Source organism: Salvelinus alpinus, chromosome 24 (assembly GCF_045679555.1).
Source record: "Salvelinus alpinus chromosome 24, SLU_Salpinus.1, whole genome shotgun sequence".
In the NCBI taxonomy this organism is placed as follows: Eukaryota; Metazoa; Chordata; class Actinopteri; order Salmoniformes; family Salmonidae; genus Salvelinus; species Salvelinus alpinus.
This window is the reverse complement of record NC_092109.1, coordinates 18,806,887-18,829,756: the sequence shown is the minus strand read 5'-3', so window position 1 is coordinate 18,829,756 and position 22,870 is coordinate 18,806,887. Positions and strand designations below refer to the sequence as shown.

Below are 22,870 nucleotides of genomic sequence, written 5' to 3'. Positions count from 1 at the left end.
CATCAATGCAAGGTCCGATGCCATAGAGAAAACGGTTGGCGACAACGCAATGAAAATCGAGGGCTTAAAAAAAACATTTGACTTCGCATGCATGGAAATCAAGAACGTTAAGAAGAAGGTCGCCCACATTGAAAAGCATGTCGAAAGGAGGAGCGAAAGATGGACTTGTGCCAAAGAAGAATCGCGGAACTCGAAAGCTATTCCAGACGGTGGAATCTAAGACTGTATGGAGTTCCCGAGGCGTGCGACAAGAGCAAATTAAAGTCTGCCAAGCTATCCTACCTGTGGAGAAGGCTAGCAGATGTTGTCAACACTGTACATCGCCTCGGCACGAGAAGGCAGGGTGACTCCAAGCCCAGAGGTGTCATTCTCCAGTTCACATCATGGATCTACAGGGATGCCATTTGGAAAGCAGCCAAGAAATCTACTTTCCTACGCGATAACAATCTGCGGTTTGCTGAATACCTCTCGAAAGCAGACAGAGAAAGGAGAGAGAAACTCTGGCCAGCTGTGGAAAAAGCATGAAAAGAAGTGAACGCGGCTTACTTCATCGGAGGGCGCGCTTTCATCAACTGATCCGAAATCAACCTTACTCCTTGAGAACTGTCATAGACTGTGCCTGTTGGTCAACATAGGCTACCTAGATGGCTACCTCTGATGTGAGCAGATCCCACTCCCGGCTCTAAGGTGATATAACCTTCGTTCTAACTGCACAGGACTACTGGAGTAATGGATATTTACTATTTCATTTGTTCTCTCACTTCTGATATTTTTTTACCTGCAGTATAGTCAGTGAGCAAGCTCTTTGTTGTTTTTTGTTCTGGCGGTTAGCTTTGTTATGCTGAACTACTCTCACTCAATCATTTATATCTATATGGTGAGCAACGCTGGTTTCCTTTCATTCTTATTTGATTTGCGATTGTTGTTTAGCTCGTTGTACTTTGTTCAAAATTCCACTTTGTCGTTGTCTATAGTTTCACTCAGTGCTAGGGGGTTAAGAAATAATGTAAAGCGCAAAGCCTTATTTTTATAAAGCAGATTTGTTTTTTTCAAGAGTCTCATTCAGTTGCTACCGACGTCAACTTCTGGAGATCTCAGTGGGGTAATGATGTATGCTGCCCTACCAAGCGAAAAGGCATTAACTGCTCATAGCGTGGAACTGAGAAAAATGGCTTTTATTTACCTTGGTTTCACAGTAACTTTATGCAGTTACTGCTAACATGACCCCCATTTTCTCCAAAACACAATACAATAGAGGCAGTATATTTGTCCAGATGATTAAGCATGTATTTAATGTAGCAAAAATGACATTAACTCATTTTTGACCAAATGAGCAGCTACTGCCTTTTTGCTTGGTAGGGCAGTATGTCTCTCTCATGGTTTTGAACTCTCTGCTGGAGTTACCACTAAAGAATCAATTCAATGGAAGTATTTTGCACTCTGACTCTGAACCTTCCGGTCACATTCTTTGTCTTGTTATCAACTGTAACAACATCATCATTATTATTACCAACATTTATGGGTACAATTCCAAACTTGAAATTGATCACTGACTTGAATCCTTAGAAAAGCGTATTCTCCATTGGCTAACCAAATTGCCTAATGCTTTACTTATAGTAGGTGGGGATTTTAATATTTCTACAAATAATTTAATTGATAGATGGCCTCCGGGAAAGTCCACTTCTATGAATACAAGTTTTAGGCAGTTTATGGAAAGGTTTGATATTATAGATCTTTGGAGAGTAAAGTTTCCTAATGACAAGTCTTTCACTTGGAGTAATAAGGAACGCTCCAGACAATCATTCATAGATTTTTTGGCTGGTGTCTATAATGTTTTGATAAACAGTGTATTTCTGTTAATATCCTGGCCACTCCCCTTACTGATCATAGAGCTATTTATATTGACATTGAACTTTTTATCACTGATAATGGCCTTGGCAGAGCATCCTACTGGAAGCTTAATAGCTCTATATTAAAACATGAGTTGGTCAAGATGGAGATAAACAATTTCATTACACACTTTTGGAACAAAGCTATAAATGACAATTCATACATTAAATATGAGAATGGAAAATATTTAAGAAAATATGGACGTTTTCTTGCCAAGACGAGGAGAGCTGAAAAAGAAAGTGTGATTACAAAGATCACCTCTCTTGTTCAAAAGCCTGTTGAAAGTCTCTGAGGAGGACTAATCTGTTCTGTTTGAGTTACAAAACAAGTTGGATGATATGTATAAACTGAAAGCAGAAGGGAGCCTTTGTCAGATCTAGGAAGAAGTGGCTAGAGGAGGGTAAACAAAATGTATCTTATTTTTTCCTGTTAGAAAAATACCACTCTAAAAATAATACAATTCAACAACTAAATATTAATGGTCTCATCACAGATGATCCCAAATTAATCTATAACTTTAGTTGCAACTTCTACAGGAATTTATATAGTTCGTATTGTGAGGTTTCCTCAACTATTTTTTTTTTTTACTCTCTGGGGGATATGAAATCAATTGGGGAAGCTGAGAGGGAACAGTGTGATGACTCTATTATAGTTGAAGAGATCATTTATTCTATTGAACACCTTCAAAAGAATAAGTCTCCTGGGACTGATGGTATATCTGCTGAGTTTTACAAAATCTTTTCTCAACAGTTGGCCCCCTTTCTGTTGCAGGTCTTTTCTGAAAGCATTGCAAATAATACTCTCCCATCCAGTTTGACTCAAGGTCTGATTATATTAATACCTATGCCCAAGAAAGACTTGCTTCTCCTCGATAATTGGTGTCCAATCTGTCTGCTCAATAATGACTACAAAATCTTAGCCTCTATATTTGCAAAAAGAATGAAGGCAGTATTGGACTCAGTTATAGAAGAGACCCAACCTGGCTTCATGAGGAATAGACCTATATCTAATAATATCCGACTGGTGTTAGACCTTATTGACTATTCTGATCTAATCCTCAAAGAGTTTTATTGTCTTCTTAGACTTTTATAAAGCTTTCGATACAGTGGAACATGAGTTTCTATTTCTCTCCCTTGAGAAATTTGGTTTTGGGGAATTATTTTGTAGTACTATTAAAACTCTTTATATGAATGGGAACAGTACCATTAAATTAAAGCATGGCACTTCTCCTAGATTTGATTTGAAAAAAGGAATTAGGCATGGTTGCTCAATTTCGCCTTACCTCTTACTGCTTGCTGTTGGGTGGTCCTTTGCTTGGGGTGATGTAAGTTTCCTTCAGGAACCTTGGTATAAAATTATTTTGTAATAAAATGCAATTGCAGACAGAGATTCACATACAGAATATCTCAGTAGTCTATAGTAAAGATCTGTGGGGCGAAGCAGGAGACACTCTTTATACTAGTTGGTGTGGATAACCTACCGTCAATCATACCTTAACATTGTTGCATTGGATTAGATACAAAGTATCTAAGATGAGAAAAACATGTCTGGACTGTGGTTTCTCGCTCTACTATAAGCCATCAAGCACACCTGTGTAGTCTCAGGCACTTTGCTACTTTCGGAACATCTCGGCCTTGAGGCTGCATGACTATCAGCAGGTGCAGGCAGTTCTCACCCTGAGAACTAAAGCAGTACATCTCCATTACCCAGTACTTTTCCATCATTGCACATTGCAAGCATATAAGGTTATCACATATATACAGTAATCATGACATTGGTGTAGCCCCACACCTGACCCCCAGGGTAACCCCCAACATTACCCCCTTTGAGACTACCTAGTCTCATATAACCATGTACAGAAATCGATGTTAGAACTTTTAACCATTCACATATAGGTAGTATAGTAATCATCCTCTGGGTCAGTTGGGCAAGCAAGAGGGTCATAGTTGGGGTCAACACCAGTGGCATCATAGTATTCATCATAGGAGGCAGGTAAAGCCAAAACCATTAACTTCTTTGTGACAGGGGGGCAGTATTGAGTAGCTTGGATAAAAAGGTGCCCATGTAACGGATGTGAAATGGCTAGCTAGTTAGCGGGTACGCGCTACTAGCATTTCAATCAGTTACGTCACTTGCTCTGAGACTTAAGTAGGGTTGCCCCTTGCTCTGCAAGGGCTGTGGCCTTTGTGGAGCGATGGGTAACGATGCTTCGTGGGCGACCGTTGTTGATGTGTGCAGAAGGTCCCTGGTTCGCGCCCGTGTCGGGGCGAGGGGACGGTTTAAAGTTATACTGTTACACCCAGAGTAAACTGCCTGCTACTCTGTCCTAAAAGCTAGAATATGCATATAATTAGTAGAGTTGGATAGAAAACACTGAAGTTTCTAAAACTGTTTGAATGATGTCTGTGAGTATAACAGAACTCATATGGCAGGCAAAAACCTGAGAAAAAATACTTTCAGAAAGTGGGAAATCTGAGGATAGTGGAAATTGGGTCATGTTGCACTTCCTAAGGCTTCCACTAGATGTCAACAGTCTATAGAACCTTGTTTGATGCTTCTACTATAAAGGATGGGGAAATGAGCGGGGATTGAGTTAGAGGTCTGGCAGAGTGCCACGAGCTGGTCACGCGCATTCACATGAGAGGTAGCTTGCGTTTCATCGCATTTCTGAAGACAAAGGAATTCTCCGGTTGGAACATTATTGAAGATTTATGATAAAAACATCCTAAAGATTGATTCTATACTTAGTTTGACATGTTTCTATGGACTGTAATATGACTTTTCGTCTGAACTTTCGCCTGGGCCTGCCAGCGCGTCGTCAGTTTGGATTGTGTACTAAACGCGCAAACAATTGGAGGTGTTTGGACATAAATGATGGACTTTATCGAACAAATCAAACATTTATTGTGGAACTGGGATTCCTGGGAGTGCATTCTGATGAAGATCATCAAAGGTAAGTGAATATTTATAATGCTATTTCTGACTTTGTTGACTCCACAACATGGCGGATATCTCTGGCTTGCTGGGCTCTGAGCGCCGTACTCAGATTATTGCATGGTGTGCTTTTTCGGTAAAGCTTTTTTGAAATCTGACACAGCGGTTGCATTAAGGAGAAGTTTATATAAAGTTCCATGCATAACACATGTATTTTCATCAACATTTATAATGAGTATTTCTGTAAATTGATGTGGCTCTCTGCAAAATCACCGGATCTTTTGGAAGCAAAACATTACTGAACGTAACACGCCAATGTAAACTGCAATTTTTGGATATAAATATGAACTTTATCGAACAAAACATGTATTGTGTAACATGAAGTCCTATGAGTGTCATCTGATAAAATCATCAAAGGTTAGTGAAATTTTATCTCTATTTATGCTTTTTGTGACTCTCTTTGGCTGGAAAAATGGCCGTGTTTTTCTGTGGCTATGTACTGACCTAACAATCGTTTGGTGTGCTTTCTCCGTAAAGCCTTTTTGAAATCTGACATGTTGGCTTGATTCACAATAAGTGTATCTTTAAAATGGTGTATTGATTGTGTGATTTCATGAAAGTTAAATTTTTCTAGTTAATTTATTTGAATTTGGCGCTCTGCATTTTCACTGGATGTTGGCCATGCGGGACGCTAGCGTCCCACATATCCCAGAGAGGTTAAACCAGGCAGGCTTCTTCACTGCCCGTTTACCAAGACAACAAAAAATCAGAACACAGCAAAAGCCTATTAACACAGGAACTACAAATAATAAGATGCCCATAACATTTCCAAATTTCACAGTGAACCATTTACCCATCCTGGTCAGAACATCATCGTCACTAGGGCTGAGAGTATTAGAGAGTTTAGACATATCAAGCAGGATTTTGGTCATGTTATCGGGGGAGTCTGGAAGTAACATTACGCATTCGTCATCGAGGTCCAGCAGGTAATCCAAAGCCAAACTGTGCCTAGCCGTAACTGCCTTAAGATTCTGGACATCCAGGCAGTACTGGCTAAAACTCTTGTAGGTCAAATTAATATGAGCTTGTAGCAAGTAAGTCAAATTATTAATCCCTTTACCTAAAATGGATACACCAATGCTAGGAATAATGGAGATTCCGAATATCTCAGCTGGTTTAAGGACATGGCCATACGCCTCATTGTTAATTGGAATCAACCTTTTCATACGTGTGGAAATGGAATCAGTGGAACGGTTAGTTAGTATAGCAGAGGTGGGGTCTGAGAGCATTGGTAAGAGTTTCACTGAGGAAACAACACCCGCGGCAGTTATTTGGAATTACCAGAACCTCTACCGCCGCAAATCCACATAAACCCCCAGGGTGATCCCATACCATCGTTTAGAGCAAGATAGATCACTCTAGTAATTAAATATGAGACATCCACTAAATGCCACTCATAGGGTGTGCTAAATTTTGCCTGCGTTCTTCTTCAGGGAGGTAGCCTGCATATGATATACAATGCACTGTTACACACAGCCACACACACTGTTACACACACATTGTTACAGATACATAATGGTGGAACACGTTCTTCCTTCAGATTCTCTAAAATTGGTTCAGCCACAGTGGTCCCCAGGTTTTCACTCCAACCATACATTGTTGGGTGAGTACATATAAGCCTTTTCCTAACTCTTCCAGTTATCATCATCCCGGGGATTATGCCGTGGCCAAAACCCACGAGTTACAGTCCCTATTCTATCCACAGCTTCTGGATTCCCATTTGTCAAACACCCTCCCCAGATCTTGTATCCCCCAGTCCCTTTCGATACGTTCTTATTACCCTGATCAATTAGCTCATGTCCATTAAAGAGTCCTATGGTACAATTACACTGGCTCAGCTTGTCTTTTGCCCTCCTCATAAAATACAACATTCCACAGGCCTGATCTGTCTCTGCCATTGGTCTACTCATTGAACCAAACAACTGTCATGGATTTGAGGTTAGACAAAATTAACACCGCAGTCCCGTTTGGGGACACTTTTCTACCTAAGTCTCGAACAAACTTTACCCACGTGTTGACAGGGCCGGCTTCACCCACACAAACAAGTAGTGTGGATAGAGCCAACACAATCGACCACCAACAACCACATGCTGTCGTCTTCCCTCTCTTATACCCCTTAAGGGTTTGTGTCACATGTATGACGCTAGAGAGACGAAGCAGGTACGGGGAGTCAAATATTTAATATAGAACGGACATAGAACGAGACAGTGTCAGCAAACGAGTAATAAAGACAAAACTATTAATGCAGCAGCGGGGAGCAGAGCAATGGAACTGACAAATATAGGGGAGGTAATAAACAGGTGATGAGTGAGTCAATATCGCTGACGCGCGTGACGAGGGAAGCCAGGTGTGTGTAATAGATGGCAGGAGTGCGTGATGCAGGGCATGCTGGTGCCCTCAAGTGCCGGGGGGGAGTGGGAGCAGACGTGACAGTTTGTTTATTTACAACATAACCTTGCTGATCATGTAAAACAGTTTGTTCTTCAGGGCTTTGGTCTTGCCCTTCATCTTTTTCAAGTCTGGTCTCGACTCACATCTGCTTCTGCCTCTTGTTTCAGACTGTGTTTGGCTTTTCCTTTCTTGTCTTTCTGCAAGATCTATCAAATCCATGGCAAGATGGACAAATGGTCCTCTTGGCGTAGGGAAATGACCTGGTTTCCGAGGTGTTCCTTTGGCATTGTTAAATTGCATGCACGTAGCACATCGAAACAGAAACTGTTTCACATGCTGAGTCAAATTTGGACAAATCCAATCCAAAGATATTGCCTCTATCATATCCCCCCTTGACAAATGGGCCATACCATGGGCCACCTGGCATACAGAGGTGATAAGACAAGCTGGCATTCACTGTCTGCCAGACAGTCTGTCTCCAAATTTGAGAAACTGTGTCAAGTTTACAACCCCGCTGTTGTCATACCAAATGAGAACCAACATCCAAAGCCTGTTTAGATGCCAAATCATCAGTATCTTTCCCAACAGTAGCAGAGAAGAACATGGAGTGGCTATGACAATTTGAGGCGGCTAATTTAGCAGCCTCATCTGCCATGGCGTTACCCGTACTCACACAATCTTTCCCCCCAGTGTGAGCAGCAACCTTCACAACAGCCAAAGCAGAGGGCAGCATCATAGCCTCCAAGAGATCTAAAACCATAGTTCTATTATGAATAGGACTTCCACAAGCATTGTGAAAACCCCTATTTCTCCAGACACCACACCAGGAGAGACAAACCCCTATTGCATAAGCAGAATCAAAGAAAAGTGTAACCCTTTTCCCTTCTCTCATTTTACAGGCAGTGGTTAGTGCCTAAAGTTCAGCCTGTTGAGCTGAGAAAGTATCTGGTAATGGTTGTTGTATGTGAGTGGTTCTATCAATTGTCACAATACCAAACTCTGCATGTTTCTTCCCTGTAGTTTGTTCTATATATGCAGAACCGTCAACGAAAAGCCCCAAGTCAGCATCATTCAGGGCAGTGTCAGAGGTCAGGCCCAGCCTTTGTCATGGTGCCCCGTGATTTTGTTTTAATCAGGTTCTATGTAATGTGGACTGAGTGACTTATCTGTATGGTACTGTAGAAAAACCCAGTTCTATCCCCGTATACGGGTAGTAGAACCTAACATAGGATGATATACCCAACACAGTTCTATTTTCTCTAACCCCTCTTCTTTAATTTCACTTCATTTAATCACTAACCATGCTACTGTAAATGGTTCCACATATGTGTGGTAAATAAAATACAATTGAAACCAATTGTGGTTAACTTAAGTACGGGTGTCTCCCTGTCTCCTCTCTTGTGGATGTAATGGAAGAGTAAACTCACATGTCTTTCCCAATACGCAATTTGCAAATGTATCCCTTCTTGTACTAGTCTTAAAGACTTGTTGTCTATACCAGTCTAGATTTATTTCAGCACATAGAAATTCTTGATATTGACTAGCATATATCCATTCACTGTTATCAAATACACTCAACTCATACAACAATTGTCCCACCAAATCTATAATCCCAGCAATTGTACATATATCAAAACAAAACCAATGTCTTCCCTCAGGTAAGAACACCATACACAACCCTTCTTTAAAAACCTGTGCCTTCCCTCAGGTAAGGACACCATGCGCAAATAACACTTTCAATCACTTGTCACCCAGTACCTCAGTACTGACTTGGTTCATTCTAATCTATAACCAAGTTCCTCACACAAGGTTCCATTAGACCCTCAGGAATTTCTAACTATTACACCTGGCATTCTGTGTTATTTATCACATATACATCATATTACAGTGCTTTTTCTAATTTCAGACTTTTGGTTTAACAGGCGTCTGCTAAACTTATAATTTGATGAGCTGCACAGTGGGACAAAGATCATCCAGACGCAGTGGTCACCAACTCCTGGCAAGCTCGCCAAATGTTGGGTGGTCCTTTGCATGGGGTGATGTAAGTTTCCTTCAACAATCAGTCTTCCAGATAGATGACACAGGAACCTTGGTATAAAACTCTTTAGTAATAAAATGCAATTGCAGACAGCGATTCACATACAGAATATCTCAGTAGTCTATAGTAAAGATCTGTGGGGCGAAGCAGGAGACAACACTCTTTATACTAGTTGGTGTGGATAACCTACCGTCAATCATACCTTAACATTGTTGCATTGGATTAGATACAAAGTATCTAAGATGAGAAAAACATGTCTGGACTGTGGTTTCTCGCTCTACTATAAGCCATCAAGCACACCTGTGTAGTCTCAGGCACTTTGCTACTTTCGGAACATCTCGGCCTTGAGGCTGCATGACTATCAGCAGGTGCAGGCAGTTCTCAACCTGAGAACTAAAGCAGTACATCTCCATTACCCAGTACTTTTCCATCATTGCGAATTGTAAGCATACAAAGGTTATCACATATATACAGTAATCATGGCATTGGTGTAGCGCCATACCTGACCCCCCCAGGGTAACCCCCAACATTGCAACCCAACTTCTTACAAGTTCTGTTAAATCCAGCGATATAAAAGGGATCTCTATTGTTGACAGAGATATTATCATAAGTCAGCTTGCAGATGACACCACCCTCTTTTTGAAAGATGCTGACCAAATTCCTAGAGCAATCGATGTGATAAATATATTTTCTAAAGCATCTGGTCTTTGCCTAAACCTTAATAAGTGTGAATTGCTTGCTGTTAGACTGTGCGATACCCTCTATATGCAATATTCCAGTCAAGGAAAAAGTAACATACCTCGGGATTACCATATCTAAGGATCAACAGGAAAGATGCTCATTAAATTTCATACCTAATTATTGAGAAAAAAAACTAAAGTTGAACCATTGATTGCATAGGGATTCATCCTTGAAAGGTTGAGGTTTGCTTTCTAAAGCTGGAGGTATCTCCAGACTTACTTATGCAGTGGTTGACCAGGTGCTTTTCAACTTCATCTGGAAAAATCGTACACATTATATTAGGAAATCTGTCATTATGAACTCATATGAATATGGTGGTCTCAATTTTGTTTTTTTTCCTACTTTGAATAATACTTTTAAGATAAATTGGGCTAAACATTTCTTAAAGAATCCATCTTCAATTTGGAATCTCATCCTTCATATCTTCTCCTGTTTTGGTGGCCTCAATTTTGTTACTTTGGAACTATAAAATTGATAAGATTCCTACAACATGATCTGCTTTTCATAGACAAGTATTTTTAGCGTGGTCGTTAATATATAAACAATTTCTCCCCGCATAGGTATTTCATTTGGCACAATAAGGATTTTTTGTATAGAAACAAGTTTTTTTTTTAAGAACTGGTTTAATAATCATATCCTGCTGGTGAGTCAACTTTTTAATGCAGAAGGATTGTTACTTAATTATGAGGAATTTTTATCTCCTTACAATATCCCTGTAACACCTAGAGAGTTCACTATAGTCTTTGATGCTATTCCATCTGGAACTCTCATGTTGTTTAGAGGCGTAGCCAGACCTCACCTTCTTGACCTACCCTCGCTTAATCCAGTTGACTCACCAATAGGAAAAATGTTTCTCCTTGCTCCCTCAGAACAACAGATCTATACGTGCTTTATTTCAAAGGGATATTGTATCCATTCCTTATGTCAACTTACTGGAATACATTGGTCACTAATATCTGTTGGAAAAAAAGAATGGTTATTACCACACACATACCTGCTTGTTAACGAGGTCAAAGAGGTCTCTTTCAGAATGATCATTAAATATGACCCTGTGACTCATTACCTGAAGAAACTTAAAGACATTAACATTGACTGTACTTTTTTTGTTGAGCATCCAGAAACAGTTTGGCATTTATTTTGGCATTGTCTGCATGTAAAAAAAAATTATGGAAAGATATTCACAGTTTTATCATTGTTAATATTCCTGATGACTTTTGTTTGTTATGGGAGAATGTGCTGCTCGGTTTCCTTAACCATAATAAGAATAAAGAAAAAATATTTTACCTCATAAATCGAATTGTGCTAATGAAAAAATGTCATATTCATAAATGTAAATTCACTAATAAAATTACACTCTTCCATGTTTTCTATAAGGAATTGGAGCAGTACATTAAGACCATTCAACATTCTTGAAATAAGAAAGCTGTTAAAACAATCAATGTGTGTTTCTTTTAAGGTCTTTGTATAATCTGTAATTTGTTGTACCCCCTAGCATATGTTATCATTATCTATTTGTATACTTCTTGTATGTATACTGGTTTTTCTACATTAAAAAATGTCCATTACATTCTTTTTGTATCATTCTTTTTTTAATAAAAAAAACGGAAGAAAAGGGTTGTTTAGCAACAAAACCGACGTGTGCAACTATGGGGCAGAACAGACGGGGTTGGCTTAGATTATTGCCAACGTGTAAACTATATTTTGTCTCCAATGTTTATTGAAAACATAAATACATTTGCACAATGAGCACTTGTCTCTCAAATACATTTTTACAGTTGTTGGTTAGCTAGCTAGGGCTTTTTTTTGCATATTAGCATTGACATGAAATCAGTCAAAATACCTCAAAACAAGACACGGTATCAAGAACAAGATGAAACTAGCTGCAATGAGTCATGATGCCATCTATTTTGTGAAGTCCACCAGTCCCTCCTGCAGCAAAGCACCCCCACAACATGATGCTGCCACCCCTGTGCTTCACGGTTGAGATGGTGTTCTTCGGCTTGCAAGCATCCCCCTTTTTCCTCCAAACATAACGATGGTCATTATGGCCAAACAGTTCTATTTTTGTTTCATCAGACCAGAGGACATTTCTCCAAAAAAGTACGATCTTTGTCCCCATGTGCAGTTGCAAACCGTAGTCTGGCTTTTTTATGACGGTTTTGGAGCAGTGGCTTCTTCCTTGCTGAGTGGCCTTTCAGGTTATGTCGATATAGGACTCATTTTACTGTAGATATACACTGCTCAAAAAAATAAAGGGAACACTTAAACAACACAATATAACTCCAAGTAAATCACACTTCTGTGAAATCAAACTGTCCACTTAGGAAGCAACACTGATTGACAATAAATTTCACATGCTGTTGTGCAAATGGAATAGACAAAAGGTGGAAATTATAGGCAATTAGCAAGACACCCCCAATAAAGGAGTGATTCTGCAGGTGGTGACCACAGACCACTTCTCAGTTCCTATGCTTCCTGGCTGATGTTTTGGTCACTTTTGAATGCTGGCGGTGCTCTCGCTCTAGTGGTAGCATGAGACGGAGTCTACAACCCACACAAGTGGCTCAGGTAGTGCAGCTCATCCAGGATGGCACATCAATGCGAGCTGTGGCAAGAAGGTTTGCTGTGTCTGTCAGCGTAGTGTCCAGAGTATGGAGGCGCTACCAGGAGACAGGCCAGTACATCAGGAGACGTGGACGAGGCCGTAGGAGGGCAACAACCCAGCAGCAGGACTGCTACCTCCGCCTTTGTGCAAGGAGGAGCACTGCCAGAGCCCTGCAAAATGACCTCCAGCAGGCCACAAATGTGCATGTGTCTGCTCAAACGGTCAGAAATAGACTCCATGAGGGTGGTATGAGGGCCCGACGTCCACAGGTGGGGGTTGTGCATACAGCCCAACACCGTGCAGGACGTTTGGCATTTGCCAGAGAACACCAAGATTGGCAAATTCGCCACTGGCGCCCTGTGCTCTTCACAGATGAAAGCAGGTTCACACTGAGCACATGAGCACATGTGACAGACGTGACAGTCTGGAGACGCCGTGGAGAACGTTCTGCTGCCTGCAACATCCTCCAGCATGACCGGTTTGGCGGTGGGTCAGTCATGGTGTGGGGTGGCATTTCTTTGTGGGGCCGCACAGCCCTCCATGTGCTCGCCAGAGGTAGCCTGACTGCCATTAGGTACCGAGATGAGATCCTCAGAGCCCTTGTGAGACCATATGCTGACACATGCACATTTGTGGCCTGCTGGAGGTCATTTTGCAGGGCTCTGGCAGTGCTCCTCCTTGCACAAAGGCGGAGGTAGCGGTCCTGCTGCTGGGTTGTTGCCCTCCTACGGCCTCCTCCACGTCTCCTGATGTACTGGCCTGTCTCCTGGTAGCGCCTCCATGCTCTGGACACTACGCTGACAGACACAGCAAACCTTCTTGCCACAGCTCGCATTGATGTGCCATCCTGGATGAGCTGCACTACCTGAGCCACTTGTGTGGGTTGTAAACTCCATCTCATGCTACCACTAGAGTGAGAGCACCGCCAGCATTCAAAAGTGACCAAAACATCAGCCAGGAAGCATAGGAACTGAGAAGTGGTCTGTGGTCACCACCTGCAGAATCACTCCTTTATTGGGGGTGTCTTGCTAATTGCCTATAATTTCCACCTTTTGTCTATTCCATTTGCACAACAGCATGTGAAATTTATTGTCAATCAGTGTTGCTTCCTAAGTGGACAGTTTGATTTCACAGAAGTGTGATTGACTTGGAGTTACATTGTGTTGTTTAAGTGTTTTCTTTATTTTTTTGAGCAGTGTATATATATATATACTTTCGTACCTGTTTCCTCCAGCATCTTCACAAGGTCCTTTGCTGTTGTTCTGGGATTGATTCGCACCAAAGTACGTTCATCTCTAGGAGACAACGCGTCTCCTTCCTGAACGGTATGATGGCTGCGTGGTCCCATGGTGTTTATACTTGCATACTATTATTTGTACAGATGAACCTGATACCTTCAGGAGTTTGAAAATTGTTCCCAAGGATGAACCAGACTTGTTGAGGTCTACAATTTTTTTCTGAGTTCTTGGCTGATTTCTTTTTATTTTCCCATGATGTCAAGCAAAGAGGCACTGAGTTTGAAAGTAAGCCTTGAAATACATCCACAGGTACACCTCCAACTGACTCAAATGATGTCAATTAGCCTATCAGAAGCTTCTTAAGCTATGACATAATTTTCTGGAATTTTCCAAGCTGTTTAAAGGCACAGTCAATTTAGTGTATGTAAACTTCTGACCCACTGGAATTGTGATACAGTAAATGATAAGTGAAATAATCTGTCTGTTAACAATTGTTGGAAAAATTACTTGTGTCATGCACAATGTAGATGTCCTAACCGACATGCCAAAACTATAGTTTGTTTACAAGAAATTTGTGGAGTGGTTGAAAAATTAGTTTTAATGACTCCAACCTAAGTATATGTGAACTTCCGACTTCAACTGTACTGTGGTACATATGCCACGTTCAAAACAACTAGGAACTCTTAAAAAATACAAGGTCAAATCATGACGTCAGTAATCTTCATGTCGGAAAGTCGGAGATCTAGAAAGAAGCCCGAGTTCCTGAGTTTGAATTCCGAGTTGGATAACTGTTCAAAACGATTTTTCCCAGTCGGAGCTTGTTTTTTTCCCAATCCCAGTTGTTTTGAACCCTCAGAAGTCGGAGATTAACCTCTCCCTCAACGTCAACAAAACAAAGGAGATGATCGTAGACTTCAGGAAACCGCAGAGGGAGCACCCCCCTATCCACATCGAAGGGACAGCAGTGGAGAAGGTGAAAAGCTTCAAGTTCCTCGGCGTACACATCACTGACAATCTGAAATGGACCACCCACACAGACAATATGGTGAAGAAGGTGCAACAGCGCCTCTTCAACCTCAGGAGGCTGAAGAAATGTGGCTTGTCACCCAAAACCCTGACAAACTTTTACAGATGCACAATCGAGAGCATCTTGTCGGGCTGTATCACAGCCTGGTACGGCAACTGCACCGCCCTCAATCGCAAGGCTCTCCAGAGGGTTGTGCGGTCTGCACAACGCATCACCGGGGGAAAACTACCTGCCCTCCATGACACCTACAGCACCTGATGTCACATGAAGGCCAAAAATATCATCAAGGACTAAAACCACCCGAGCCACTGTCTGTTCACACCACTATCATCCAGAAGGTGAAGTCAGTACAGGTGCATCAAAGCTGGGACCGAGAGATAGAAGCTATTTTTCAATCTCAAGGCCATCAGACTGCCAAACAGCAATCACTAACTCAGAGAAGCTGCTGCCTACATTGAGACCCAATCACTGGACACTTTAATAAATGGATCACTAGTCACTCTAAACAATGCCACTTTAAATAATGGCACTTTAATAATGTTTACATATCTTACATTACTCATATCACATGTATATACTGTATTTTATACCATCTATTGCACCTTGCCTATGCCGCTCGGCCATCGCTCATTTATATACTTATATGTACATATTCTCATTCACCCCTTTAGATTTGTGTATATTAGGTAGTTGTTGAGGAATTGTTAGATTACTTGTTAGATATTACTGCACTGTCGGAACTAGAAGCATAAGCATTTCGCTACGCTCGCATTAACATCTGCTAATCAATTGTATTGTATTGTGACCAATAACATTTGATTTGATTTGATTTTGATTTGAAGAAGGGGCAGGGGTGACAGGGGTAGCTATAGCTAGCCATACACTTGGGTGCACGGAACCAATGAGATGTTCGAGAAGACAGGCTACAGGCTATGTGCACACTGCCCACAAAATGAGGTGGAAACTGAGCTGCACTTCCTAACCTCCTGCCTAATGTATGACCACATTAGAGACACATATTTCCCTCAGATTACACAGATCCACAAAGAATTCAAAAACAAACACGATTTTGATAAACTCCCATATCTACTGTCTACTGGGTGAAATACCACAGTGTGCCATCACAGCAGCAATATATGTGACCTGTTGCCACAAGAAAAGGTCAACCAGTGAAAAACAAACTCCATTGTAAATATAACCCATATTTATGCTTATTTATTTTCCCTTTTGTACTTTAACCATTTGTACATCGTTACAAAACTGTATATATACATAATATGACATTTGTAATGTCTTTGTTCTTTTGGAACTTCTGTGAGTGTAATGTTTACTGTTCATTTTTATTGTTTATTTCACTTTTGTATACTATCTACCTCACTTGCTTAGGCAATGTTAACATATGTTTCCCATGCCAATAAAGCCCCTTGAATTGAATTGTTCGAGGGGGGAGCAGGGGTGTTCATTAATGTACCAATGGAATGCTTGAGGGGGGAACTACCGAATTGCGGGCTGCAGTTGCACACTATTGGTCAGGTTTCAGGTTGGCAGGATGTCCATACCCCAGTGCACTGTTTGCCGGTTTATCGATTTGTTGTGCAGCCCAATCAGCCACGCAAAACGGTCTTGAGTGACAACAAATCTGCCATAAATTATTCGCTTTCCATACACACACACACACACTCACTCCTTTCGACACACCCACTCGCCTATACTCTCGGCCGCAGTTAGCCATACTTGCGAAATCCCTGCTGTAGACTATTTGTCTGAGTGAGTCACAAGCACTGGAAATGAAGATAATTTAGTAAGAGATCAGTTCTTAAAATGGGCAATTCCTAATCAGAGAAACTGAAATAATCGCAGATATAAATGGGTCTCGAGCCCGGCAAAATAATGGCACGTCGTTGTTTATTATGACGTCACGGCTACCATAGCTACGGGGAGCTTTGCAGCTGTTCTCCGAATGAATACAGTCAAATGCTACTAGCTAGTTAATCCACTCACTGAGCCTGAACAGGAGCCACTAGCTGAGCAAACCATGGTAATTACCCTGCAATATGATCAACATAAAGTTGGAATTGAGCTATATGGCTAAATGCAATATCGTATGGGCGAAAGAGTAACGTTAGTCAGTTATCCAAAAAGTGCGACGCGACTAACTTTAACGTAGCTTTCTAACAGTTAGCTAGCTAGGGTTAGTAACGTTAACGTTAGCTACAGTACAGTACAGCCTGTACCTGCCAATACGGTCTGTACCTGGCAGGGCATGCTTATTGTCATTCATGTAAATAATGAATTACTGTTGTTACTGTCAGAACATAACTTTATAACAAATAATACCATGTATTTTCTGTCAAGCAAGGTTACGCATAGACAAGCTATAGCTAGCTAATAACAGTGACAACGTTTCAAATGTTATGGACACATTTTTAACTTGTGATTGGTAATCAGTTATCTAAACTAACAAGTACGGCTTGATACCATATTACTGATTCCTGCAGTAATAAAGTACCACAAACCTTTGAAAATACATTCATCCTCCAAGCTGAATACAGAATCACCTGTGACACGTGTAGTCTCTCAATTTATTTAGCTAGTCCTAATTCTTGTTGCCTACTCAGATTGCATGTAATCTACAGTGATTGTGACATTAACTATATCACAAGGATGTGGCTAGAGAATCTGCTGTCTATTTAGTTGGCTGGATCAAAAAGTACAGTGACAGCAGTGAATAAGAAGACCTCTTAAGCCTCCCTCAACACTGGAAGAGTCTTCTTGCTGTGCACATGTCTCAACTGTCCAATCAAAGGTGGTGTGAAAGTAGGCCATGGCAAGAGGCTAACAGTTAAATCTGTGCTCTTAGTGCTTCTTGCCTCCTGCACACAGAGCTCGGGCTCGTCTTGATTAATCTGTGCCATGCCAAACCCAATCACACCAGGGCGTTTCGTGATTGGCTGAGGTTGCCCGCGGCCCCTGGCCTCTGGCCTCTGGCCTCGCATTATTTCTGCCCTGGTGTGTTGGCTCTGTTATGCAATAATGTGCTTTCAGGTAACCCTGTTAACAGAACAGAAGTTGTTTGTAGCTGGACCACCTGCTGTTAATTATGTTTGAACATAATGCCTTGTTGCCTAGGTTCTTATTACATTTCATAGCTATAACCTAAGTACCAACTTGTGCTGTTTGTCATGATGTCACCTGACCTGGATGTGTGATGCACTGCAGGGTTTGCTGTCGATTCTGCGAAGACTGAAGCACTCTCCGGACCAGGAGGTGCGGTTACTGTTGCTAGGGCTGGACAATGCTGGCAAGACCACCCTGCTTAAACAGCTGGCCTCAGAGGATGTCAGCCACATCACCCCTACTCAGGTAAATGTACTGATATACACAGGATTAGGGAGTAATTGATTACATGTAATCAGTTACATATTATCTTATTAGAAAAAACAGTACCTGCAATCAGTTACGTTACCATTAAGAATATTGTAATCAGATTACAGATACTTTTGAAAAACTAGATGACTACATTGATTACTTTTAAATTCAGAAATGATGTAGCCAATAAAAAATAAAATGTAAAAAAATGCAGAGACCACTATGATGACGCACCAAATGCATTTGATAGATCCTTTTTGTGATCTTCTAATGCCTCTTAAGGGGAAAGTAATCCAAAAGTAACAGAAAGTAAACATATTACATTACTGTGTTTGGGTGTTCCAAAATATACATTACTGAATACAATTTGACAGGTAACTAGTAACTGTAATAGATTACATTTAGGAAGTAACCTGCCCAACCCTGGATATAGACAATAGCATAAACACAGCTCAGACACTCATGAAAGCATGCTCACAGTGATCACAAACTGTCCAAAGCATTGCATTAATGGGCACTCTCCTCCTCTGTCCACAGGGATTCAACATAAAGAGCATGCAGTCCCAGGGATTTAAGCTAAATGTTTGGGACATTGGAGGCCAGCGCAAGATCCGCCCGTACTGGAGGAACTACTTTGAGAACACAGACGTACTGGTGGGTCCAAAAAGTATTCTGACCACAAATAAATGGAGACAGAAAGCTTTATACGGTTGAACCTATCTGTCACTAATACTCTCCTCTGTCCATCTTCGTCACAGATCTATGTGATTGACAGTTCAGACAGGAAACGCTTTGAAGAGACCGGTCAGGTAAAGTGTCACCAGTCTGTAAAAATGCACAATATTCTATTCAGCTGTCTTCTGATATCCCTATTTTGATGCAGTTATTGATTGAACCCCTCCCCCACCCTTCTCTTACACACACACACACACACACACACACACACACACACACACACACTCAAACACACAGGAGCTAGCTGAGTTGATGGAAGAAGAGAAGTTGAGCATGGTGCCACTGTTGATATTTGCCAACAAGCAGGACTTGATGACTGCGGCTCCTGCATCAGAGCTAGCTGAGGGCCTCAACCTGCACACCATCAGAGACCGGGTATGGCAGATCCAGGCCTGCTCTGCAATTACCGCAGAGGGAGTACAGGTATAAAACACACATCTACGGTGGTTTAGACATTTTTGCAAATGTATTAAAAAGAAAAAACTGAAATATCACATTTACATAAGTTTTCAGACCCATTTCTCAGTACTTTGTTGCACCTTTGGCAGTGATTACAGCCTCGAGTCTTATTGGGTATGACGCTACAAGCTTGGCACACCTGTATTTGCAGATCCTCTCAAGCTCTGTCAGGTTGGATGGGGACGTCGCTGCACAGCTATTTTCAGGTCTCTCCAGAGATGTTTGATTGGATTTAAGTCCGGGCTCTAGCTGGGCCACTCAAGGACATTCAGAGACTTATCCCGAAGCCATTCCTTTTTGTATTTTTTTTTTTGTATATATACTTTTTTATTTTTTACCCCTTTTTCTCCCCAATTTCATGGTTTCCAATTAGTAGTTATAGTCTTGTCTCATCGCTGCAACTCCCGTACGGACTCGGGAGAGGCTAAGGTCGAGAGCCGAGCCGTGTGTCCCCCGAAACACAACCCAACCAAACACAACCCAACCATACGCAGTGCTTCTTGACACAATGCCCACTTAACCCGGAATCCAGCCGCACCAATGTGGCGGAGGAAACACCGTACACCTGGCGACCACGTCGGTGTGCACTGCGTTGGTGTGCAGTGCTTCTTGACACAATGCCCACTTAACCCGGAATCCAGCCGCACCAATGTGGCGGAGGAAACACCGTACACCTGGCGACCACGTCGGTGTGCACTGCGCCCGGCCCGCCACAGGAGTCTCTAGTGTGCGATGGGACAAGGACATCCCTGCCAGCCAAACCCTCCCCTAATCCAGACGATGCTGGGCCAATTGTGCGCCACCCCATGGGTCTCCCTGTCGAACCCAGAATCTCTAGTGGCACAGCTAGCACTGTGATGCAGTGCCTTAGACCACTGCACCACTCGGGAGGCCTCGAAGCCACCCCTGTGTTGTCTTGGCTGTGTGCTTAGGATTGTTGTCCTGTTGGAAGGGTTGTTGTCCTGAGCGCTCTGGAGCAGGTTTTCATCAAGGATCTCTCTGTACTTTGCTCCATTCAACCTGACTAGTCTCCCAGTCCCTGCCGCTGAAAAACATCCCCACAGCATGATGCTGCCACCACCATGCTTCACCATATGGATGTTATCAGGTTTCCTCCAGACGTGACGCTTGGCATTCAGGCCAAAGAGTTCAATCTTGTTTTCATCTGACCAGATAATCTTGTTTCTCATGGTCTGACTGTCCTTTAGAAGCCTTTTGGCAAACTCCAAGCTGGCTGTCATGTGCCTTTTACTGAGGATTGGCTTCTGTCTGGCCACTCTACTATACATCCTGATTGGTGGAGTGCTGCAGAGATGGTTGTCCTTCTGGAAGGTTCTCCCATCTCCACAGAGGAACTCTGGAGCTCTTTCAGAGTGACCTTCAGGTTCTTAGTCACCTCCTTGAACAAGTCCCTTCTCCCCCGATTGCTCAATTTGGCCCGGGCGGCCAGCTCTAGGAAGAGTCTTGGTGGTTCCAAACTTCTTCCATTTAAGAATGATGGAGGTGACTGTTCTTGGGGACCTTCAATGCTGCAAACATGTTTTGTTACCCTTCCATAGATCTGTGCCTCGACACAATCATGTCTCAGAGCTCTACAGACAATTCCTTCAACCTCATGGTTTGTTTTTTTATCTGAAATGCACTGTCAACTGTGGAACCTTATATAGACAGGCCTTTACAAATCATGTCCAATGAATTGAATTTCCCACAGGTGGACTCCAATCAAGTTGTAGAAACATCTCGAGGATGATCAATGGAAACAGGATGCACCTGTGCTCAATTTCGAGTCTCATAGCAAAGGGTCTGAATATTTATGATGTAAATATGTTTTTTCTGTTTATCATTTTTTATAAATTAGCAAACATTTCTAAAAACCTGTTTTCGCTTTGTCATTATGGGGTAGTGTGTGGATGGATGAGGAAAAATATTAATTTAATCCATTTTAGAATAAGGCTGTAACGTAACAAGATGTGGAAAAGTCAAGGGGTATAAATAATTTCAGAATGCACTGTACACACAAACTGCCCATACACTACATTTGCACACAACACACATTTAGAGAGCCTCATAGACACTGATTGCACACTAATGTTTAATACTGTGCCGATGTAATATGAGTCTGTTTACTTACTTTATAGGATGGCATGACATGGGTGTGCAAGAATATAGCAGTTCGTAAGAAGTGACGCCAGGGGCATACTTATTCCCAAAGACTCAAACGAAGGGTAGGAGGTGAAAGGTGGAGTGGTGTTCATTATCAAAGCTTTTGACTTGCTGTCATAATATGTTTTAAAAGTATTGTGATATTTTTTTATATAGATCATGAGCCAGTTCAATAGAGTAAATACTTTAAAGGGAAACGTTCTGTAATGTTGACATTCCCAGCATTTTATTAATGCTTCTCGAGTTGTATATACTGTATATACGTTATTATTTAAACATTTTAATTATTGAGATATTACTCACCTGTCATTTCTGTGTGCTTACTTTTGCCACCTTTTTGTAATAGTCAGGAGGCATATTATGAAGATATCTACATTATGAAAGTCGTTTTTTAAGAATGAACAGCTGAATAGACTCTACCCACTGGGCACAGACATCAGTTCCAACATCTACTTTTGATTTACATTTGGTTGAGTTGTCAACTAACATGAATTCAACGTGAAATTAATAAAAACTTTCACCATGTCATTGGATTTAGGTTAAAAGTTGGGTGAAAAAAAACACAACTTGCCCGGAAGTTGATGACATTTCGTTTTCCACGTTGATTCAACGTCATCACATAGATTTTTGGGTTGAAATGATGTGTAAACAATGTTGATTCAACGTCATCACATAGATTTTTGGGTTGAAATGATGTGTAAACAATGTTGATTCAACCAGTTTTTGCCCAGTGGGTACTTTGTTGCGTGTATGTGATTGAAACTCTGTCCTTAGTACCAGTGGGGCAAGGAAATATCCTGCTCTGTATCAGTAACCAGGTTTCTATCCAACCATTTCATGCTGATTTAATTACCTGAAGCATGAACAAATAAAATGTGGTTGTTCAAAATGGTCTGATCTTTTTGTGACGGTAAAATAAATTATGTGAGAAATGGCAGTTGAAACGCCTTTATTCGCAAATATTGATTTAATAACTATCATATCGAAGTAAACTTGGAGGTCCTCCCACTATGACTCAGGAAAGCATGCCGTTTGTTAGTCTAGAGATTAAATAAATTATGATGAATTTTACAGGGTTGTGAAAGTGCACGGTGATGAGCTTGATGCACCTTTTCAATAAATATTGAGGGTCTTATTCTGGTGACATGATGATCGATGCTTGGCTACCATTTAACAAACAAATTTTATCGCTCTTATTATCCATAATAATCTCATCATGT

At 41.4% G+C, this 22,870-nt stretch overlaps 1 protein-coding gene across 4 annotated transcripts; it reads left to right on the top strand.

Moving 5' to 3' along the window:
• Window positions 1-16,816: 16,816 nt before the first annotated feature.
• On the top strand, window positions 16,817-22,539 carry LOC139552273 (ADP-ribosylation factor-like protein 3). Of its 4 annotated transcripts, none has more exons than XM_071363828.1 (6): window positions 16,817-16,962; window positions 18,144-18,287; window positions 18,831-18,947; window positions 19,052-19,102; window positions 19,266-19,451; window positions 21,626-22,539. In XM_071363828.1, the coding sequence occupies exons 1-6, from the start codon at window positions 16,960-16,962 to the stop codon at window positions 21,671-21,673; spliced, it is 549 nt and encodes a 182-aa protein (XP_071219929.1). In that variant the 5' UTR covers window positions 16,817-16,959; the 3' UTR covers window positions 21,674-22,539. The 4 variants fall into 4 exon arrangements, with proteins under 4 accessions (XP_071219929.1, XP_071219930.1, XP_071219927.1 ...); XM_071363829.1 differs by lacking the exon at window positions 21,626-22,539 and adding an exon at window positions 21,199-21,361; XM_071363826.1 differs by lacking the exon at window positions 16,817-16,962 and having other exon boundaries at window positions 18,126-18,287; window positions 21,626-21,812.
• The last annotated feature ends 331 nt before the right edge of the window (window positions 22,540-22,870 follow it).